The sequence below is a fragment of the Chrysoperla carnea genome, chromosome 2 (genome assembly GCF_905475395.1).
Source record: "Chrysoperla carnea chromosome 2, inChrCarn1.1, whole genome shotgun sequence".
NCBI classification, from domain to species: Eukaryota; Metazoa; Arthropoda; class Insecta; order Neuroptera; family Chrysopidae; genus Chrysoperla; species Chrysoperla carnea.
Genome location: NC_058338.1, coordinates 71,244,113 through 71,265,933, shown reverse-complemented (window position 1 = coordinate 71,265,933; position 21,821 = coordinate 71,244,113). Strand labels below are relative to the sequence as shown.

The following is a 21,821-nucleotide window of genomic DNA, read 5'->3' as shown; positions in this document are numbered from 1 at the left end:
CCCATTTTATTATTATACCATGCATATATGAAATATACATAGTATATTAAGTTTAGTCCCAAGTTTGTAACGCTTAAAAATAATGATGCTAGGAAAAAAATTTTGTCATAGGTGTTCATAAAATCACCTAATTAGTCCATTTTCGGTTGCCCGTCCGTCTGTGGACACAATAACTCAAAAACGAAAAAAGATATCAAGTTGAAATTTTTACAGCGTACTCAGGACGTAAAAAGTGGGGTCAAGTTCTTAAATGAGCAACATAGGTCAATTGGGTCTTGGGTCCGTAGGACCCATCTTGTAAAGCGTTAGAGATAGAACAAAAGTTTAAATGTAAAAAATGTTCCTTATCAAAAATTAAACAACTTTTGTTTGAAACATTTTTTCGTAAACATCACTGTTTACCCGTGAGGGCGCCAATTAGACGGAAATTTTATAATATGTACTATACTTGATTATCAGTTATGTATGTGCCACATGTTTGTATGTGTAATGTGATAAAGAAATCAACACTGACTATGCATGGTATTTCAACAATTAACTCAGTCAATTGTTTGTTTTCACTTGTTCTTAATTAAATTTAACCAATTAATATATATATTTTTGCAATCGCTTTTTAATTTCCTTTATTTTAATACCCTACTCTATAGGTATTGTATTAATTTTTTTTAAATAACGTATTACTATTTCGCTTCAAACATCCGTCATTTTGTTTAGTTTATTCAAACACCTAGTCTAGGAACACTTGAGTTTTTGAGACAAATATAATAATACCCTAAATGTTTAAATCCATTAGGCTGTTTGGAAGATATGAGGTAATAAAAAAATTTACAAACAAATGTACATGTATGTACATACATACGTACTAGATACGCCCGAAAAACATAACCACTGCTTGACAGTCGGGTAAAAAACGGTGTAAAGTTTGTGTATCCATTCACGGAATATCTTGTATATGTTCAGCCATAGAATGCAAGAAGTCATTGAATTGTTCTGTAACAATTTTGCATGAAATAAATAGCATTTAATGTTTGATTTTTATGTTTTATTGTAAAAATATAAAAATTTATTAAAACTACAAAACTTAAACATAAATTCACCTATAAAAATAGTTGTATTATAAATATTCACTAAACCTGGAATATAAAGAAACGTAGTACCCACTCTAGGCAATCAAAATTTCCCAAATTGAAATTACATAAGCCATTTACAGGGCAACAATCTTTAGATTCGTCTTAACAAAAATTGACTCCTTCAACGTTAATAAATACAATCCATTCCAATGGCGCAATTTATTCCCGTGCGACTTTTGCGATCTAAATAACAATTCCTTAATCTGTGTAAATATTAACTACATAATTAAATAAAAACAGAAAAATTAAAATTCCTAAATGCAAACCCTCCAAATTCACTTTTTATGGCACGTATAATTATTACAGCTTAAAAACTTTTAGACCATAAACGTATCACGATTATTTTTAATTTCATTACTCAATTCATCTAAAATATTTTCCCAACTAAAATCTTCTACTTTATCGATTAAGTTTTTTAACTGATGCTTTTCAAAGCAAGTAAATAATTTTTGGAAAGGTTTATATGCCAGCATAGCATCTTTATTTCCAATTAATATTAATTTCATTTTGGCTCTGGTAATGGCTACATTCAATCTTCTTCTGTCTGTTAAAATACAATATTCCTAAAATTAAAACATTTAGATTTGATTAATCAGCATAACAGAAATTTCTTTTAATATTCAAGAGTTTTTAAAAGATTCTTACAACGCTCCATCGTTAATGGGATACTTTGAGAATCTTTTACATTCATATCATAAGAAGCCATTTCAGGACTTCTTACATCAATATCCTGAATACGCAGTTTCAAAAAATTCAAAACGTGGATTAAGCTATAATAATAATCTAGTCTTGCTAATATAAAGTTTTTGGTTTTAAATAAATTTTATGGAACCTCATGCTTCCATTGAGGTAGAAATTAAGGGGTGTTAATACTAAAAAATTCACAAATTAGGGGCCATCAATAAATTACGTCACACCATAATTTTCGATTTTTAACACTCCCCTTCTCCTTGTCACAGATGGTCATATTTTCGAAACCTCCCTCCTTGGTGTGTCATCAAATATTATCCATTTAATAGAAATAATTAAAATAAAACAGCAGTTAAATTTTTTTTTATTTCTTAAATTCTTAATGAAAATCTTTAATAAAATCAACATCAAGTCAAATAATTTAAATAATAGACAGAACAAAAGATTAATTAAACTAACGATAAACGATTGATTAATTATTAAGTTAATAAAATATTCAAATTTTCGTTTAAAAAAATTAATAGTACGGGAGAATTTCGAAAGAATGTATAATAAAAACTTGGTTTTTATGGGTTAGTTTTTTTTTTTTTTGTTTATTATTATTATATAAATTTTAACCCCCGCCTACCCCTTGTCGCACAATGTCACATTTCGTTAACTCCCTCCTAGCTTGTGACGTAGTTAATAGATGGTCCCTTATTTTTCAAAAAAATTTTTGGCAATATATTAAATTTTAGCAAAAGCTCGTAATGAAATAGCGTTATAAGGATATTTAGGGTCACCCTGACCCTGATTAATGATTGATGACTTACAGCTGTTTCATTTCTAGTACATGAAAATAATATAACTTGTTTATCACGTCCTTGAAACTGATCCACAGTATTAATTTCAATTTTCTCTTTATGCGAGGGATCCACATTTTGCATAACTATTTGTAAAAGTTTGACTTGCGCTTGAAATGGAGTTATGATACCAATATCATTAATTTTAATGCCACCATTTACGAATATCTTAACTATACGTAGTATAATCGCTGCCTCACATAAATTACTGACTTTATTTATATTAAAATTGTATCCAATGAATATGTCTGGATATTTCGATTCGAATTCTTTAAAATATCGAATATTTATATCTGAAGTATTACCAGTATCAATAAATTTTACTGAATTGTTTAAGCTTGCATCACAGATACAATGAAGCCACTTTTCTTTTACAATTAATGGCTGTAAAAAATAAATATTCATAATTAAATTTCGATAGAAGAATCAGTCGATCGTAATCGAACCTGATAACAAGAATAACCCATGGACTGTATTTGCGATAGAAAAAATTATAAAAGGGCTGCATTTTTATATCTGGTATCATTTTGATGAGCCTAAAACATTGTATGTGGGAACTAATTGCCATATGTTTTTACTGGGAAGTCCTCAAGAACAGCTTCGATTTTAATGATTTTTTTTTTAATTGTTTCTTTTTTTACATTATTTAAAATCAGAAACGCCCAGTCTAAATCACTAATGATAGAAGTTTGAAATTTCGAGGTGATATTAACTTTATACTGTCGATGTCATTTAAGAAAGGATTTTTCGAAATTCTTTCCCCAAAAGGACGAAATGGGAGACGAAAGTTTGTATGTAGATATATACAAACCGTCATTTTTGAGTTCACTACGTAATCGATTTTAAAAATTATTTCACGTATGCTACATTATCAGTAAGTGTAACATGAGATCTATTTTATTTTCAATAAAGTTAGAGTTTCGGACCAAAGGTTAAAAATTAAATAGTGAAACCGTTGTTTTTGAGTTCACTACTTAATCGATTAAAAATTATTTCCCCTACAAAATTACTTTGCCCCCACTTTTATTAAATAGTGAACAAAAGGGGAGTTAAGTGAAGGTAAGGGATATGAATGCTATAAAGTAGATACCTGGTAGTACAATTTACAATTCATATACAAAAAAAATTTGTGAAAAAAATCACGCAAAAGTAATTTTTTTTATATAAGTTGCACAAATATTAAAAAAAAAATAATCTAAGTCGGAGTTGTTCTTGAGGACTTCCTAAGATTGCCTCTTTTATATATTAATTGAATCTTAACATAAATATTGGGAATTTATTTTTTACTAATATTATGCCAGATCCAGAAATTTTAAATTTTGTATATCCTCTTCCCTATATGGTTTTCTTTTCTCGTATGAACAATTCTAAATTATTTGGATCTGCCTAAGTCACGTTTGCACAGGTTATTAGAAAATAATAATTAATTAAAAATATTTTATTTACCTCAGTAAATGTTAAACAACTCTCGGTAACTTTTGTATTTCCACACATTAATTTTCCATTATATGTTAATTTATTAGCCAATGTATTTATAGTTTTATTCATGCGATATTGAAGAGTTAAATGTTCGATACATTCCGAATCAAATAATCTTTCAAATAGACTTTCCTCCATTCCCATTTGTTTTGCATAATCATTTTGTACAATCGGCGGTAATTGTTCTGGATCACCGACGAGAATAAATATTTTAGCGGATAATAATGGTTTTATAACAATACTTTGAAGAATTTGAGTACTTTCATCGACAATACAAACATCAAATTTTCTTCTGTCTAATAATGAATGGTATGCACCAAAACATGTAACCCCAACTATACTCTAAAAGAAAACTATTTTAAACTATTTCTTTGGATCATAAAAATTGAAAACAGAGGGAAAAGACTTTATTAAGATTATTTTATGAAAATCATCTCTCAGAATGTTTTTCTAGATCTCTTTTTATTTGTGATAACATTATAACATTAAAACCTTTCACGTTTTAAAAACTAATTAAATAACAATCCAATAATATATGAAAATGGGCGTAATATTCATCTGTTTTCATATCGTGAGGGTTTACATCAAAGATGCATGTACATACTAATCTTTTTTATCGTCCCCTGAACCATGTTTACAATCGGATGGGTCAATCGAACAATCGGTATTTCTTAGTCAGTAAGCGACAGATTACCAAGAAAAAAAATCTTCGTTCTTTATATACCTCCGATTGATAGTCGTCGGATCAAACCTAGCGTAAAAGGGGATTATTACATACAAGATAATTTTGGTGTGAAGAGTAGCGAGGCAGCAGACTTCCTGGCATGGGAGGGTTCGTTCCTTAATTCCCTTTTGGTCAGGGTTTGTGGTTGCCTTGGTGAGATGTTCTATGATGATTCGAAAGAAGTGGGCTATGATAAGCTCATTAATCATTGGGATTTCGCGGAATGCATGCGTAAGAAAGATAACTTTTGTTAAATCACAACTACATCATTTAGCTCTGCTTAGAGAACTTCGCGAGTACTCCATCACTTAAAACACTTAAAAGAATCTTATTGCTTTTTTGATAATCTTATTGCCCTGGTAAAAAAAATATTTGAAGAAACAATAAGTCTTAATAGATCTTAAAAAGGCTTAGGAACCCTGAATTTCTAAACGTTTTTGGACTGTCTAATTCAGACTGAATAAATCTGTATAACTTCAAACTAGACGGTCCAAAACAGAATTTCAGAGTTATCCAGTTTCTCAGTCTTTATAAAAGATTTTAAGACTTATTCTTTCTTCAAATATTTTTTCACCAGGATTCTTGGTTGTTAGATGCTATGCCTCGAATTATCCGTTTAACAGTGTAGAAATTCATGGAGTTCTCGAAACACTTTTAAATTTTAATAAGAAACTTGACATATCTCTTACATAAAGCGATATTTGAAAAGCTATAAACCACAAACAACTATTTTCATAAAATAATCCAATAATTTTTCCTCCTACATTAATAATCAACATAATACTTACAATATTATTATAAAATTGTTCTAGTTCTTCGACTGTTTGACAATTTTTAGTTAAAGTATTCTCACAACAAGGTCTAACTAATGGGGATGTACGTGATTCCGATCCTATTTTTAAAATTCTTTTAGCATCAATCCGCTTACTTTGTAAAAGTTTCCCTAATAAATTATCGACCGCTGAATGTGTATTACTTGTTATTAATATTGATTTTTTTAGCATAAATAATATTTCTATTAAAACTACTAATGTTTGCGTTTTACCTGAAATATAAATGAATTTCAGTTAAAGGATATTTTTTTAAAGTAAATTCTGAAATTTTCCTTCTGCGAGAATAATATATTTCCTTTTAAAGTGGAAGAAACAAAAATATTTCCTAAATAACCATTTCTTAGAAATTTATTTAAAAAAAAAACTTACCAGTTCCAGGCATTCCATTAATAAGTAAATAATTTTTAGTTGTAAATACTCTATAAATTGCTTTTTGTTGCATTAGATTCAAATTTTTCATAATTTCCGAAGAAAATTGTGTAATTTTTTTAGGCACAACATTACTGAAAATGGGTGTTCTTCGTTCGATGATAATTTCTCTTAAATTCTTGGAATCATCATTATCTTGCAATAAAAGTGTCAATGATGTTAAATAAACATTATCATGTGACTCAATATCATAAAAATCAACACAGAATTCACAATTCTGATATCGATCCATCAAATTTCTGTAAAATTCAAAGTGAATGAAATATTTTAGTCAGATCGTGGGAGTTCAGATCTTATACAAGCGTGGATTAAGATCTGTTTGAGCAGCTTCTTTAAAAAAATAAGGTATAGGTAGTCATTAAACTTATTGACATAACTTTCGAAAAATATAAGAGCGATTTAAAAAAAAATTATGGCTGTTTATAAGAGCTAAGATAAGCAAAAAAAAAAAAAAAAAAATTTACTTGTCCATTTGAAAATAAAAAGTTTGATGTTATCTGAATCTCCTAAGATAATGGACTAAAAAAATTTTTTAGCTTAAATTAAACTATACTGCGCTGCAAAAACGTGGCGATCTTAAAACATTTCTAAATTTTCTCGAAATTTCAAATAGGTATATCTCGGCGAAAATGATTGGATTTAAATGAAATATACAGGGTGGGTCATTTTAATCTATAATGACTAATTTTGTAGTTAACCAATCAAAAAATAACTTGAACAAAAGTTGCTGACTTTGATGGGGGACATCAGTTTCTGACATCAGATTGGACCTAGTTCTTCGAGTTTCTTTAATACCTAATTTAGATCCTAAACGGTAAGAGATAGAATAACACTTTAAATTAGAAAGTTGATACTCATTAAAAAAATTTTTGATTCAAACCTTTTTTTCGAAAATCGTTAGCTTTCGAAGTAAATGCAACTTAAAACTATGACATTATTGCATTTAATCAAAAGAAAATATGCTTAAATTTATCGATAATTGTAGGCCAAAGGTATGGACACAGGCGAATGTCCTCTATTGACAATTTTTGCCTAAAGCATTTTTCGGAAGTTAGCGCGTTTTCTTTCGATTAAATGCAATAATGACATATGTTTAAGTCGCATTTCCTCTGAAAGTTGACGGTTTTCGAAAAAATGGTTCAGATGAAAATTGTTAATTTTTTTATGAGAATCAACTTCTTAATTTAAAGTTAAATTATTCTATCTTTTACCGTTTAGGATCTAAATTGGCTGTTAAAGAAACTCGAAGAACTACGTTCAATCTTATGCCAGAATATGATGTCCCTCATCAAACTCAGCAACTTTTGTTTAAGTTATTTTTTCATTGGTTAACTACAAAACGAACAATATAAATTAAAATAACCCACCCTGTATATATATTTAATATCGTAATTTCCACTTTTTGAATTTATACATGAAATTAAGTAAGATCAATCGAAAGTTTGATTATTTCTCTTTAAATTGCTCTAAAGCATATTGAGGAGCTATTTGAGGAGATACGGCAGTTTAATGTGAAAAATATCTATTTTATTTTATCGGAAAATACGCGGTATTACAAACACGTATAAAACCTCATACGTATAAGCGCATTTTAAAATGAAATAAACAAACTTTCGATTGCACATATTCAATAGGGTATTCCACTATTTTTGAAAAAGTACTTCAAAATATTGATTTTGCTAATAAAAGGCCAAAAATTTATTTCAAAGAAATACGCACGCTTTCTTGCCAAAAACTTAAATTTTAAACCTTTTTTAAACTGTCAAAAACGCGGGCATACAATTTGATGACGTAATATGGGTATCACTATATGAAATAACACAAATAATTTTGACAAATATATTCATAGACATCTGATTTTAATATAAATATAAATACTTATCTATGTGTATATTATACTCAACTGTCTACACTGAACTAACTGATGGTCTATGACTCACAGCAAGGCTTACCCGCGTTTTAGGTCACGTGATACACAGTTTAAAAATTACGATTTTTAATTTTAATATTTTAAAAGAAAAAAGTGCTTTTATGACTCGAAATCAGAATTTTTAAGTATATTTTTACATAAATTTTAACTTTTTTTAACTTTTGAATAACGATAATATCCTATTTCTTGTATAGTTATGCACCCCCCATGCACACTTTTCGTATCAAATTAATCAATAAATTTTCTCAGCGATTCAAACCTACACATAAAATATTAAGGAGGGATAAAAATGTTTGAAATATATTGATTCAAAAACTTGAAATTACAAGCTATCGGATGATATTTCATTCAGATCCAATCATATTTGAAATTTAGATAAAATTTAAAATTTTTTTAAGTGTGTCACTTTTTTTTTGCATGGCAGTCAGGATAAAAATAAATAAATTAGCATGTTTTCATTTTTCAAAATTTTGCACCCAAAGAAAAAAAAAAAAGGGTGGAGATTCGTTAAAAATTGGCCAAGTTATTTATTGTATGTATAAAATATTAAAGCTACAAACACATGGTAAAAATTTCTTGTAAGAAAATCTGGCACGCGTAGCCTAAACAATTCTGATGGAAACGAAATATACACTGCGCATTCTAGCAGAATATAATATGAAGTACTTTCTGTTTCCGACGTCGGATGCTCTATACGGCAACTAGCGAACACTGTCGGAAATTCTTAAAGACTTTCTTGAAAAAATCTTACAGTGTATGTGGTGCTTAAGTTTTGTCAGACTTTCGTATAAGAAATTCTTATCATGTGTTAGCCTAATCTGATACCTTTCTAAAGCTAATGCAATTGAATATTTGTTTATATGCATAACGAATCCAGCTGCAATTGAAACTCGATCTGTAGAGCTTACAATTAAATAATTTCCTTCAGACAATCCAGAAGATAGAAAATTACGATTTTGTATTTTTCCATTTGATATAAATAATGTTTTATAAAATCCATTTTCTAATTCAGCAGACTTCACAATTAAATTTGTTAATGCTTTTCCTTTATTTTCCCTAAAATATAATTTCAATTTTTTAAGAATTTATGATTATAACCCAATCATTTTAGTCAAGAAAAGGATTCCATCTCGGAATCTAACGTAATAGGCTGAATATTTGTACAAACCTTTATTTTGATAGTACAAATGTTGTCTCAATTATTATGAGGGTAATACCTTATATTTATAAATATTGACCCTGCACTAAGGTACGTATTGTTAAGCGGTTCATCTTCGGCGCCCTCTATTTCAAAAACAGTTCAACGTTTAAAGAAAAGTTTCAGACAAATTTGTATAAAATTTTATCCTCTACAACTTTTGTAATAAAACTATTACAAAACTATTCTCATAAAACTGATTTTTGCGACTTTTGATCTTGAATATCTAAGGACACCCACGTGATCATATGTGACTTTTGGACAATATTTGTACTATCAAAATAAAAGTTCGTACAAATATTCAGCTTATTCCGTTAGATTCCGAGGTGAAATTCTAAGACGATTGGACTATCATGCAAAATCATTTCTTTAAAGTGAAATATAATATTTTTAAAAATGATAACGGTGTGAAAAAAAATAAACATCTCCCAAAAATTAGCGTGTAGAATAAAATTTGGGCAGATTTTTTCAAAATATTTCAGTTTAAATAGGTATTTGTGTATAGCTTATTTTTAATACTTAAATGCTTATTACCGTTCTGTAGGAGTACATTCCCATATATCGGATATTGGTTTGTTCAGAATTCTAGTACACACTTCGATTTGTATCGCTTGATTCCAATGTTTAAAATATTGAAGGTGTTGTGGCGTTAAATGCTTAATATTATCCTTATAAAAATCATCATACTGGATATTTTTTGACCCAATCGTACAATCTTCAATTGGTTTGCTGAAACAATTATAAATATTGAAATGAAACATTTTATTTTCAAATATAATAAAAAACAAGTGAAAACAAACAATTGACTGAATTAATTATTGAAATTTCCCGTATAGAAAGTGTTGAATGTCAGTGTTTGCATTATTTTTAATAAATTAGTAGAGTTTAAAATAAACCAACACAATTATGGCGGCTTTTCGATCGCCATTTGTTTTGGTTTTCGAAAATTATTTCTTATACACTTATAAGAAAATTTTGTTTTTATAATAAATATTACGTTAATATGTTAATATAAACAATATTATATATTAATTATATTAATATGTTAATATAAACAATACATCTTATATGCGTTTTTAATTTAAAAGCCGGGAGTAAATAAGTTTGAATATTTGCGAACATAAACATTGGTAAATGGAAAACCATACATCCAAAATTTAACCAAACCATATATCCAAACTACATTTAATGAAAATCCCTTAAGATGGTTCACATTATAAGCTGCCCCTTTTATAAATAAATTTCGATTTTTGCCCCAATTTCCTAGATAAATTTTTTTTATATTATATAAATATGTATTTAGACTACCAAATATTCATCATCAGTTGACTACAAAATTGATCTTGGAAACTGGGGCAAAAATCGAAATTTATTTCGAAACATCCTAGAGTTCTCATTTATTATCTTTGATAATATTTATATACCCATTTTATGACTGAAACTTAATTGAGAAAATTATGAAAAATGGCCGGAGTTTTCTTTCACAGGGCCCTGAAAATGTGTAATTGACCAATTTTGAATATTGAATTTAATATATAAAATTATTTTGTCCCACACTTTACAAAACATTTTGTCCGTCATTCGATGCTTCAAAAATTACAATTGTAGCTTACCTTTGTAAAACTGAACATACAAGTAATTGTTCACAATTTCCACAAAAACGTTTATTATTTAAAGGCGGGGGTAATTCTGGTAACATGATATTAAATTTTGGCGATTCATTCTCAATATCGAATAAATTTGAATCTTTACATTTAACAACTTGTGCTTTTTTGCTCAAATAACTAACCAAATGATTTCGTAATATGATTAAATCTCTTTCCTCTCGTCTATTTAATTCCACTTCTTTGATAATATTTTCTCTGAAAAGTAAAATTATTTATGATACTTTTAAATACATAGCAAACAAGTGAAAACAAACAATTGACTGAGTTAATTGTTGAAATTCTATGTATAAACAATGTTGATTACGCAATTTTTTGTTTTATACGTCATGTAAGTAAAGCAAGATAAACAAACAAACACATATATAATATATGTAACGTATAAATTTAAAATATAAACAATAGGTACCTATATATACATACAATATAATGTTTCTAATTTTAATGTTAGCTAATTTGCGCACTCACGGGTAAACAGTGATGTTTACGAAAAATGTTTCAAACAGTTGTTAATTTTTTTATAAGGAACCTTTTTATATTTAAACTTTTGTTCTATCTCTAATGGTTTACAAGATTGGTCCAACGGACCCCATACCTTCACCTATGTTGCTCATTTACGAACTTTACCTCACTTTTTACGTCCTGAATACGCTATAAATATTTCAGCCTATCTCATTTCGTTTTTGAGTTATCGTGTTAACGGACGGACGGCCAGACGGGCAGACAACCGGAATGAACAATTTAAGTGATTTTATGAACATCTATACAAAAATTTGGTTCGTAGTATCAATATTTTTAAGCGTTAAAAACTTGTGACTAAACTTTAGTATACCTTGATATATTTCATATACATGGTAAAAAAAATATATAGAGTGTGATGATTTCAAAAGTATTCACCCTAAATAACTCTTGACCTGATGTGATTATTGTTTTCAGTAAAAACACGTCGATTTAGATATCAAGGTGGAAGTTCAAAACTGGTACTTAGAAAACTTTATGTTTAATTCCTTCACACCCACCCATCCAACTTTGAAATTTCAAATGGTACTTCCTAATTTGTAATACCTCATTTAAAAAGGCATAAAATTCTATCTTTAAGCATGATAAAAAAATAAAATCGATCGATTGGTTCTTAAGATAGACTACACACAAAGAAGAAGGGTATGAATGCAACATTCTGGGTAGTCTATTTTAAGAACCAATCGATTGATTTAATTTTTTTATCATGGTTAAAGAGAGAATTTTATGCCCTTTCTACTGAGGTATCGCAAAGTAAGAAATGACATTTGAAAGTAGGAGTGGGTGGTGGTGGAGGGTTGAAACTTAAAAATATTTAGGTACCATTTTTGAACTTTCCCGCCGATAAATAAATCGACGTGTAGTCTACCTTAAGAACCAATCGATCGATTTAATTTTTTTTATCATAATGAATGAAAAAAGTTATGCCCTTTCAAATGATGTTTAACATTGTAGGAGGTATCATTTGAAAGTCGCTATGAAACTACTGGAATTGGTTTCTTTCGGGTTTTATATAACGCAGTAGGGTTTTTTAATTTTGTAATTTATTTTTTTTAGAATATATTTATTTTACGTACCTTAAATATAAAAGCAATCCAGACGGTGAATCGAAATCAAGTTCTCGTAGCATCATATTGTACACAGCTACTTGACCTTGATGTTCTGCAGACATTGTTGCACGTCCTGTTTTTAATTCGAGAGGAATCATTTGAGGTTTAGAAGTTTTATTTTTTGTTAATTTTGGTTTAATCATAGCTTCAACTGAAATGTCAATTTTTCCTTTTAGACCCAAACGTGGACACCATAAATTTTCCTCAATGTCGTTGATTTTTGTTATATATCCATCCCAATTTCCCTTTTTGATATCTCTCTAAAAAACAATTGTGTTATCATTTCTCATATACCTCTGGACTGTTTGGCCTTAATTGAACACAACCACCATACAATAAATATCCCGTATTTTTTATTTATAATGTCCAAAAAAATACATACACTAATATAATTTCAGCGATATCCACCAACGCGACTCACATTTATTCGCTTGTCAGATAAATTTAATGAAGAAGGAAATGTCAAGACTGTCTTCAAGAATCTTCCGGAAGATTAAGATCATCCACCGGCACTCAAAAAAGAAAGACAACCTTAGTGGAAAAATATTTTAAGAAAGAATAGTTCTTAATAAGTCTTGGAAACTCTGAATTTCTCAACGTTTTTGGAGTGTCTAATTCAGAGCTATCCATACTTATTAAATCTGAATTAGACAGTCCAAAAACGTTGAGAAATTCAGAGTTATTCAGAGTTCCTAAGACTTTTCAAGACTTATTAAGATTTATTCTTTCTTCAAATATTTTTTCACCAGGGAAGTTATCGAAATATTTAAGCAATCTCATAGAAAATATGCTCAGCAAGCATATTTCTATGTATGGGGCATATCACGCATAATGTTTATATCACGAGACCAGGTACAATCAATTGCAACGATAAGAATAGTTTTAGAATTTCATCGGTCAGATTGATTGGTTTTTAATTTGTTCCCATTGTTTTGGATTTTGAAATTTTTCTTAGTATAAAAAGAGTGTATACATTTTTGTTAGTTTTTTGTGGAAAATGCCTAAATCGAGAAAATAATTGATTAATAAAATTCTCGATATTGGCCTAATATAGAATATTCGATAAGTTTCTATATTGAAAATCATTTTATTTTTGCAACATTGTGAAAAACATAGCCTTCTCTGTTATTATACTGAACGTTATTATTAACGTTATTGTTAATTTGCTGTTAACAGTATGTGTGACAAGTTTCAACGGCATAAATTTATTTTTTCGTATCTATCTTATTCCACCATTGAATAAGTTTTGAGGGGTAGGGAGTCAACAAATTTCTAAATCCGGGCTTATCTGTAGGTATATCGTAATAAAAAATATACCTTTTGCAAAGAACTTTTTGGTGGATTAACATAATTTTGCATAAAATTAACACATTTTTCAGCAAACGGTTGAATTTCTTCCAAAGTTTCTTTAGTTCCCATTTGTACTGCATACAGTTTGGATATCGTATCTCTTCTATGAATTAATTCATAACATACATTTTGTATAGTCTCAACCGAAGAAAGATTTCGTTTCAATGATTCTTGTAAAAGTTCATGTATTAGAAATCCGCATGTCATGACTTTATTACCACCGCTGTATCCACCGTATGTACTACTAATTATACTTTTTCTATGGCAAAACATAAAACCTACTAATGCGGTTCCAGTTACTAAAATACTTGGACAAAGTATTATATAGCCATAATCATTATTAATTTCATAACCATCAGTTGTTTTTTTAGCTAGAATATTAACAGTTTGTTCTACTTCTAATTTTATTTGAGCCCTAAGAAACAAATTATAAATAAATCGCACATTAATTAATAAATACAGATTATTCTAAAATTTAGTTAGCAGTCATTTTGAACCATAGTCTTTTTTATTCTTTTTCCTCATAGAATTTAAGGCGAAATCTCGAAAACTGTAGTTTAAATAATCAAATGATCATGTTTGTTGAGCGCTAATTAATTCTTAATATTGTTTTTTATCCAAATCGGAAACAAAATACTTTTTGCAATTTTACCCCCGACCTTTTGTGATTTAATTGTAAACTTAAAAAATTGTAAGATAACAAAAAAAAATTTGTCTGAATTTTTGAATATTTTATATTAATTGAGACCCAAAAATTTGCCTGAAATACATCTGAGAAATTACTCTTCCTATGAGGTTTTGATTAATATCTTAGAAACTATGCATCAAATCATCAAATGAACCCGATTTTTTATTTTTATTTGTTTTTGGTTCAATTTTCTCGATTCTTGTAACTCTTTTACCCCTATTGGAAAAATCGAAAAAATCACAACCAAGCTTCTGCTTCAGAATTTGATAAAACTCCATAGAGTAATTTAAAAAAAATTACAAGATTTATTTGATGATTGAATGCATGGTTTCGGTGATATCGCTCAGAATCCTATTCTAAGGGCTTCTTTTTCAGATCTATATCAGAGAATTTCTTAGAACATATTTATCTAGTAGTCAAATGAACGGGATTTTTGTGCTTCTTAAGTTTTTGTTACCGGATGTATTCCACAAACAATAAAAATTTTTAATTTGTTGATATTTTTCTAAGTGGATCAATACAATCCTAAAAATCAAATAACGATAAAATCGAAAAATTGTAAAAAGTTGTTTTATAATTTAAAAAAATAATATAATTAATGCGATTTGGATAAAAATCATTACTCAGGTAATTAAAAAAAATAAAAATAAAAATTCATTTGATTGTACAGTAGTTTCCAACTTGTTTCCAAGATTTCTGTTGATAATTCTTCACCTCAATTGTTCAGAAAAAACACTTTTCTTTAAAGAACAAAAACCATGTAAAATAGTGTTATTAAATTTTGTATAAAATATAGAAATAATGCCTGCTCAACTGAATTGGGAAACATTTTTTATTTAAAATTAAAATATATGTACCATGTTTGCTTCAGAAGACACGAATTTTCAGCATTTGATAACACCGACTTTACTTTTATGGATATACTATAATTAATAACTTCTACACTCAAAATTGTACATTTTTGCCAATTATCCAAGTTTAATGATTCTTCCTGTAAATTTATTTATTTGTTTTAGATAAAGAAAAACTTCTAATACCCTTTTAAATTGAGTCAATCAATGCTAGATATGAATAAAAGTATTCTCAAACAGGGATCGAATATTCTGGTTTTCCGAATCAATCTCTTCCATCTGAGCTATCGAATTATACGATAGCTGGGTACAATTAATTCAAAAATTACAATATATCAATCTATTATTAGTAAATGGTTCTTGTAAGGTTGTACCTTTCCTAATGGAGGTGATATTTAAATTAAATTTTATGTCGGAATATAAACATTGATTAATTTTGAAAGACAATTGCCGATTTCTGTATATGAGGTATTTTTATTCAATTTGGTTGTTTGAATTTTATTTGGACTAGTTTTTGAATATAACATACAATCAAGTGGCCGCCTCTATTACCCAAAACAAAATGTGCCCTTTTTGCTGCGTTTTGGTCCAAATAGTCACTCTTTAGGCATGGAACTGCGTGTTCATGGATCTCGTGTGAATTCACCGTTCCCCAAATGCGGTAATTTTGTAAAATGATCCTCGTCATCATCAGGATTTGACCGCTTCAATTAGTTCACCGGAACGCCTTGTTCGTTGATGAACGGCATATTGACGATCTCTGCCTGTCTTGTGCTTAGAAAAAAATTTGACACCAAACGACGAACAGTGTTATCAGGCGGTGCCTGTTGGCCAGGAAATTTTCGATGTTACAGTGTCACTATTTCGCCACATTCTTTTGGTTTGAAGCGAGATAATTTTACTGAAATGACTTTCCAAAAACATGTTTAATCAACTAAATCGGTTGATAAATGCCAAAGTTATTCAATGTTTGCAAACCGGCATAAAAGATGACTAACCCTGTATAATTTGTAATATATTTACCTCATGTACGACGGGTAGCTCATCATTTAGCTGCATTTCTTCCTCAAAATATTTATTCATACTATCGTTAAGACTAACATTTAATAATTCATCAGAAATTTCTTTTGCGACCGTTATTAGGTTATCTGTATTCGCATTACACTTTGAAGTTGCACAATTTTTTTCGATTTCATTCAATTCTTCTGCCATAAAATCACTATCATCTAGAAATTTCATATCTGTATTTTCTATCGATTTCAGAATATCACAATTTTCTTTACTTTTAGGATTTTCAATTTGGGAAACTTCTTTTTGTGTACTTGTAAAAATTTTTATGTTATCATTTGAATTTGATTTAATAGGACTTGATTGCACCTTACATTTACCGGGCCGAACAATTATTTTTGGATTTGTTCCCAAGAATTTCTTAGCATCGTCCTCGGATGTATTACGCTTTCTCTTTTTCGCATTTTCTGAAGATGTAGTATGTTGACGTGTCTTAGTTAATTTCTTGCTTTTGAAAATTGTTTTTTTACCGATCATACATTTTGGTTGAAAATCATCATCACTACTTACATTTATAATACTACTATCTGAAAAAAAAAGACCTTCAGAGAATCTTTACACAGAAAATAGTGTTTTTTTTCTTTCGATTTTTCCGAAATGCCTTTGAAAAACCAATAGGCTTCCAAAAATTTGGATACTTAGATTGCTGAAAAACGCGGCTCGTGAAAAATTATTGATTCAAAGAAAATTTAAGACAAAAATAAAATTTGACGTAATTTTTCTGAACCTTTATATATTTCTTTTAAGTGAATAAAAATTGGATGAGGATTTAGTTACCAAGTACTTCATCATTTTGTTTTGCAGGTGATTTGGTAAGTCTTAATTGTTTAGCAGGTGATTGAGATGGTATTGTTGGTTTAGTTTTAAAAAATTCAAAAATTTTCTTTTGATTTGCAGGTGGTGGTGATTTCTAAATAAAATATGAAAATTTAAATTAATAAAATTTAATTTAGAGAAATATGTATAGTTTTCTTACGAGAAATGTTTTATTCATTGTATAAACTAAATAATTACTAGCTGCATTTATCACTTAAATAAATAATTTACAAAACTGATATATTCTAAATGTAATATCATGTTCACATTTATTTTCGCGGTAATATTTTGGATAATGAAGTTGACATATATTAAAATCCAAAAATGAATAATCTCGAATGTCACTTTTATAATTTACAGACCTGTTAAACATAGACTGACAACAAATTAAGAAGGAAAATTATTATTTTAAAATCAGAATCGTCTACCCTCAATAGGTATTCTGTATTCTTTGCCTCAAGCAGCGTTGCCAACTCTACCAACTTTGAGTACCGCTAGAATAGCTAACGTAATTTGGCCTCCCACTTGGTTGATTAATTAAAAATCTTTTTTAATCCATTGTTCGTCGTTTGTTCTTCATTGCTTAAGCATTAAAATTATGTGATCGATCGTTGTTTATTTATTATTTATTAAACAATTATTTGTCATTAAGTTAGCCCCCCATAATATTGATTTCCACTGTTTACTTCCTTAATCAATGTATTTTAAGGAATTATTGATTGTTCGTTTATTATTAGCAATTGTTGGTTTATAAATATTTCACATTAATAATTTTTTTTTTTTTTTTTCATTAATTCAATTGCAGACAATTTTTCTCTTTTATTGCGCTTGCGCATGTTGTCTATATGTCATCGCCAATGTTTAAATGATAAGCGTGGGTTTATTGATATCATTATGTAGATTTGTAGTTCAAAATTTATTTTTTTTATTTTTATTAGTAAACTTAATACTCTTCTAGGATAATTACAAATTCCGCAAAGAGTCTTTACACGTCTAAAATTATTAAACTATCAATTTTTAATAAATTTCCAGGCAGCGGCAGTGTGAACAATTATGATTAATGAGGGCGGTAGAATTGATCACATTGTCGTCGCTTGGATAAGAACGAAGTAACCGACTCCACCCACATGAAAATGTCATTAACAAATAATGATGTGGGTGGCCTCTGTTATAGGCGTATATGTCAGAGAAACGGAGGTTAAACCCCATTATTATTATTATTATTATAAATTTAAAATATAGAAACATTTCAGATTTTATAACAGATCAAAAACATTTGAAATTTACTTATTTTCATATAATAAATATTGCTTTATTAAATCATACAGAACGGAATATTAAAGTATAATATCAAAGAAAGGAAGTCATTTTATATAATTTATTACTAAGAAGTTACATACCTGAGAAGGAATTGAATTAATTAAAAAAATAATAAATATGAAATATTTATAATCCATCAATTGCCAATAATAAACGAACAATCAATAACTCCTTAAAATATACATTGAATAAAGAGGAAATGTTGGAAACTAATATTATGGGGGTATTATAACTTAATAACAAATAATTGTTTAATAAATAATAAATAAACAGCGATAGACCACATAATTTTAATGCTTAAAAAATGAAGAACAAGCGACGAACAATAGACTAAAAAAGATTAATTTATTCGACGTTAGCTTTATATCCATGAATTTTTTTGTATTTATGTATTAGGAGAACATGTTCAACAAAATCCAAAATAAAACTTAACAGGGAACTGATAAAAGAAATTTGATGTTAAAATTGTTGAAAATTTAGAAAAAATGAAAACGTTACCCCCAAAAATGATTTTATACTGTATAAAATTACCATTTATTCAATCATATTTATTTTAGGTGAAATATGTACAAATATATATAATAAAATATCTTTTTACCAATTTTTCTGGTTTAATTATTATTATTCAATATTATACCTACCTTTTATCCTTTTCATCGATTTCAGGAATATCAAACAGAACCTATATTTTTAATAAAATGTTACTACAATTATTCATTTATAGGTAAATTTATTGAAAAAGGGTGAGTAAAAAGAAATACATAATGGGTAAGGAAAAAAAAACAGTAAAAGAAAAATAAATACTAAGTTTAAGAAAACAAGTTTATTGAAAAAAGGTGAGTAAAAGGTATGTATATTACATTATTGATAATTATAATATGTCAAAGGTGGAGTAATGGCTAGCCCTGTCGCCTCAGATTACAGAGCACCTCGGTTCGCATCTAGCATTACCCCGATTAATATTAATTATATTATTATGCTGAGATAAATTCGTTTTTTTAGATAATTATTATGAGAACCAAAAGCGACAAGTAAGTAAGAGAGGGGGGTATATTTTATGTTATTTTAATTCCCTCTCCCCTCCCTGTCTCTCTCTGGCGGAAGAGTGATTTATGACATAAGTAGGAAACTGGGACTAACATAATTTTTTTTTTTGAAATATTATGTTCTCCTATTTCAAAATCTTATAAAAGATTTAATTATTTAACAAGAATGAAGAAGAAGAGTACATGTACAACAAAAAAGCAAGCAAAATAAGTATTTTTTTAAAATATTTTGTAATAGGCGAATATGTTATTAAAAAGGGGGATAAATATACAAAATGTTCTTCTGTTACAAAATTTCAAATTTAAGTCTTAACGAGCGATTTTTTAATTCTATAAATACTAATTTTAATATTGTGTAATAGGAGAATATGAGTGTGATAAACTATATGACATGTTCTCCTATTAAAAAGTTTCAACTTTTAACATAAACCAAGCCATTTTTGCACATATTTTTAATATTTTGTAACCGGAGAACATGATATTAAAGAGTGAGATGTATTTATGATTATTTAAATTCCCACCCCCTGACAGAATAGTGATTTATGGCATATGTATAACTGGAGTTATGAGGAACTGGAGTTACTGGAGGAGCTGGTTTTTAATAATCCAGCATACCTTGGATTCATAGTCCAATGCTATATCCACACAGCTACCCAGCTTTTTAATTATAATATAATTAACTTAATACGTTTGCTAAATAGTATAATTGGTAGATTGATAGCTAATTTGTAGATTACCAACTTTGAGTAACTCAAAGTAACTAGATCTAAGATTAGATCTACCAACTTTTAAGCAGAAATTGTTGAAAACTACCAACTTTTTAAATCATATCTACCACCTAGACAGATTTTTTGTTGACAACGCTGGCCCAAGCATCAGTCAGAGGTGGTCTCATTACAAAATAAATTTACTCTGGCACCAGATTGTGTATTGTAATTAAGGTCTTATTATATAATCATTTCTATTGGAAATTATCGCAAAATATGATATAATTAGGGTCATATTTTCTTCACTTCCAGCTGAAAAATTCTTCCATCGTGAAGCGAGACGGCAGAACTATTGTGTATGCAAGTTTTTAACAGCCTCTAAATTCACAACAATTCTAACATTAGCATATGTTGCAATGGCGGAAATTATTAAAATTTATTTATAAAATTTTTTGTTAATTCTGTGATATCTTTTTACTTTTAATTTTTTATCCACCATTTAAAAAAGCTGAGAACATTGAAAATGTTTCTTTTAAAATAGAATCGTAAGCTAGGATTTTTTTAGACCATGTTTCCAATTTAAAGATTGGCCAAAGTTCTTATAGTTTCTAGAAATAGTTAATACTAACATAGACCACTTTATTTTAAATTGCGACTTTTTTATTCGGGCAGAATATTTAAAAAAAATCCCTTTGTTAAACAATGCTGTCATACTCAGTTTGAAATATAGATTATTGCTTTTATTTCAAAACCAATTAATTTTTATTTATTGATTTGAGTTTATTTTCTGGGATTTCAAGATTAATAATACAAAATTTAACAATACTGTGGTTTTTGAAACATCAATCGAATTTATGTTTCGTTAATTTCAATTATTTTTTTAATACCTATTTAATACACGGAAAACTTGTATTATCGGTATATATTCAAGTCTATAGTCTGTGATTTACTCGAGGATCCAAGATATATTGCTTATGTTCATGAACAGAATTCTTGGATTGCTGTCACTTGTGGTTATCAATCCAGTTTATATTTGAGAATTTCGCATGTTTACAGGACAGCCATGTTATTCAATTCCATTAAAAAGACTTTGTCTTTATATAAATAAAACATTTTAATAAAATAAAAATAATTTTAGCCATGAAATTATTAAAATGTAAATGTAAAATATGTGATTAACAAATATGTGTAAACATAAATAATATTGTGGCAAAAATGAACTTTTATAACTGAATTTTAAGAACTTATTTGCGTATCAACAATTTATTTTTCAATAATAAAAATTGTGATTTAAGAATGTTACCACGAACATTATTAAATACTTTTTAAAATATGTTTTATTTGAAATTTTATACAGAAATTATTTTTTGAAAGTATATATTTGTTATTAATGTAAATACAAAAAAAGTTAACGTGAATTAAATAATT

At 28.2% G+C, this 21,821-nt stretch overlaps 1 protein-coding gene across 1 annotated transcript; it reads right to left on the bottom strand.

The window, feature by feature from the left end:
- Positions 1-938: 938 nt before the first annotated feature.
- LOC123292902 (DNA replication ATP-dependent helicase/nuclease DNA2) lies at positions 939-17,519 on the bottom strand. The gene is made up of 16 exons (XM_044873615.1): positions 17,481-17,519; positions 17,282-17,414; positions 16,460-17,031; positions 15,443-15,576; positions 13,865-14,312; positions 12,515-12,807; positions 10,869-11,117; positions 9,790-9,984; positions 9,075-9,113; positions 8,883-9,029; positions 6,068-6,366; positions 5,654-5,910; positions 4,109-4,483; positions 2,633-3,046; positions 1,098-1,693; positions 939-990 (listed from the first exon to the last, which is right to left on the bottom strand). The coding sequence occupies exons 1-15, from the start codon at positions 17,496-17,498 to the stop codon at positions 1,448-1,450; spliced, it is 3,819 nt and encodes a 1,272-aa protein (XP_044729550.1). The 5' UTR covers positions 17,499-17,519; the 3' UTR covers positions 939-990; positions 1,098-1,447.
- Between the last annotated feature and the right edge of the window lie 4,302 nt (positions 17,520-21,821).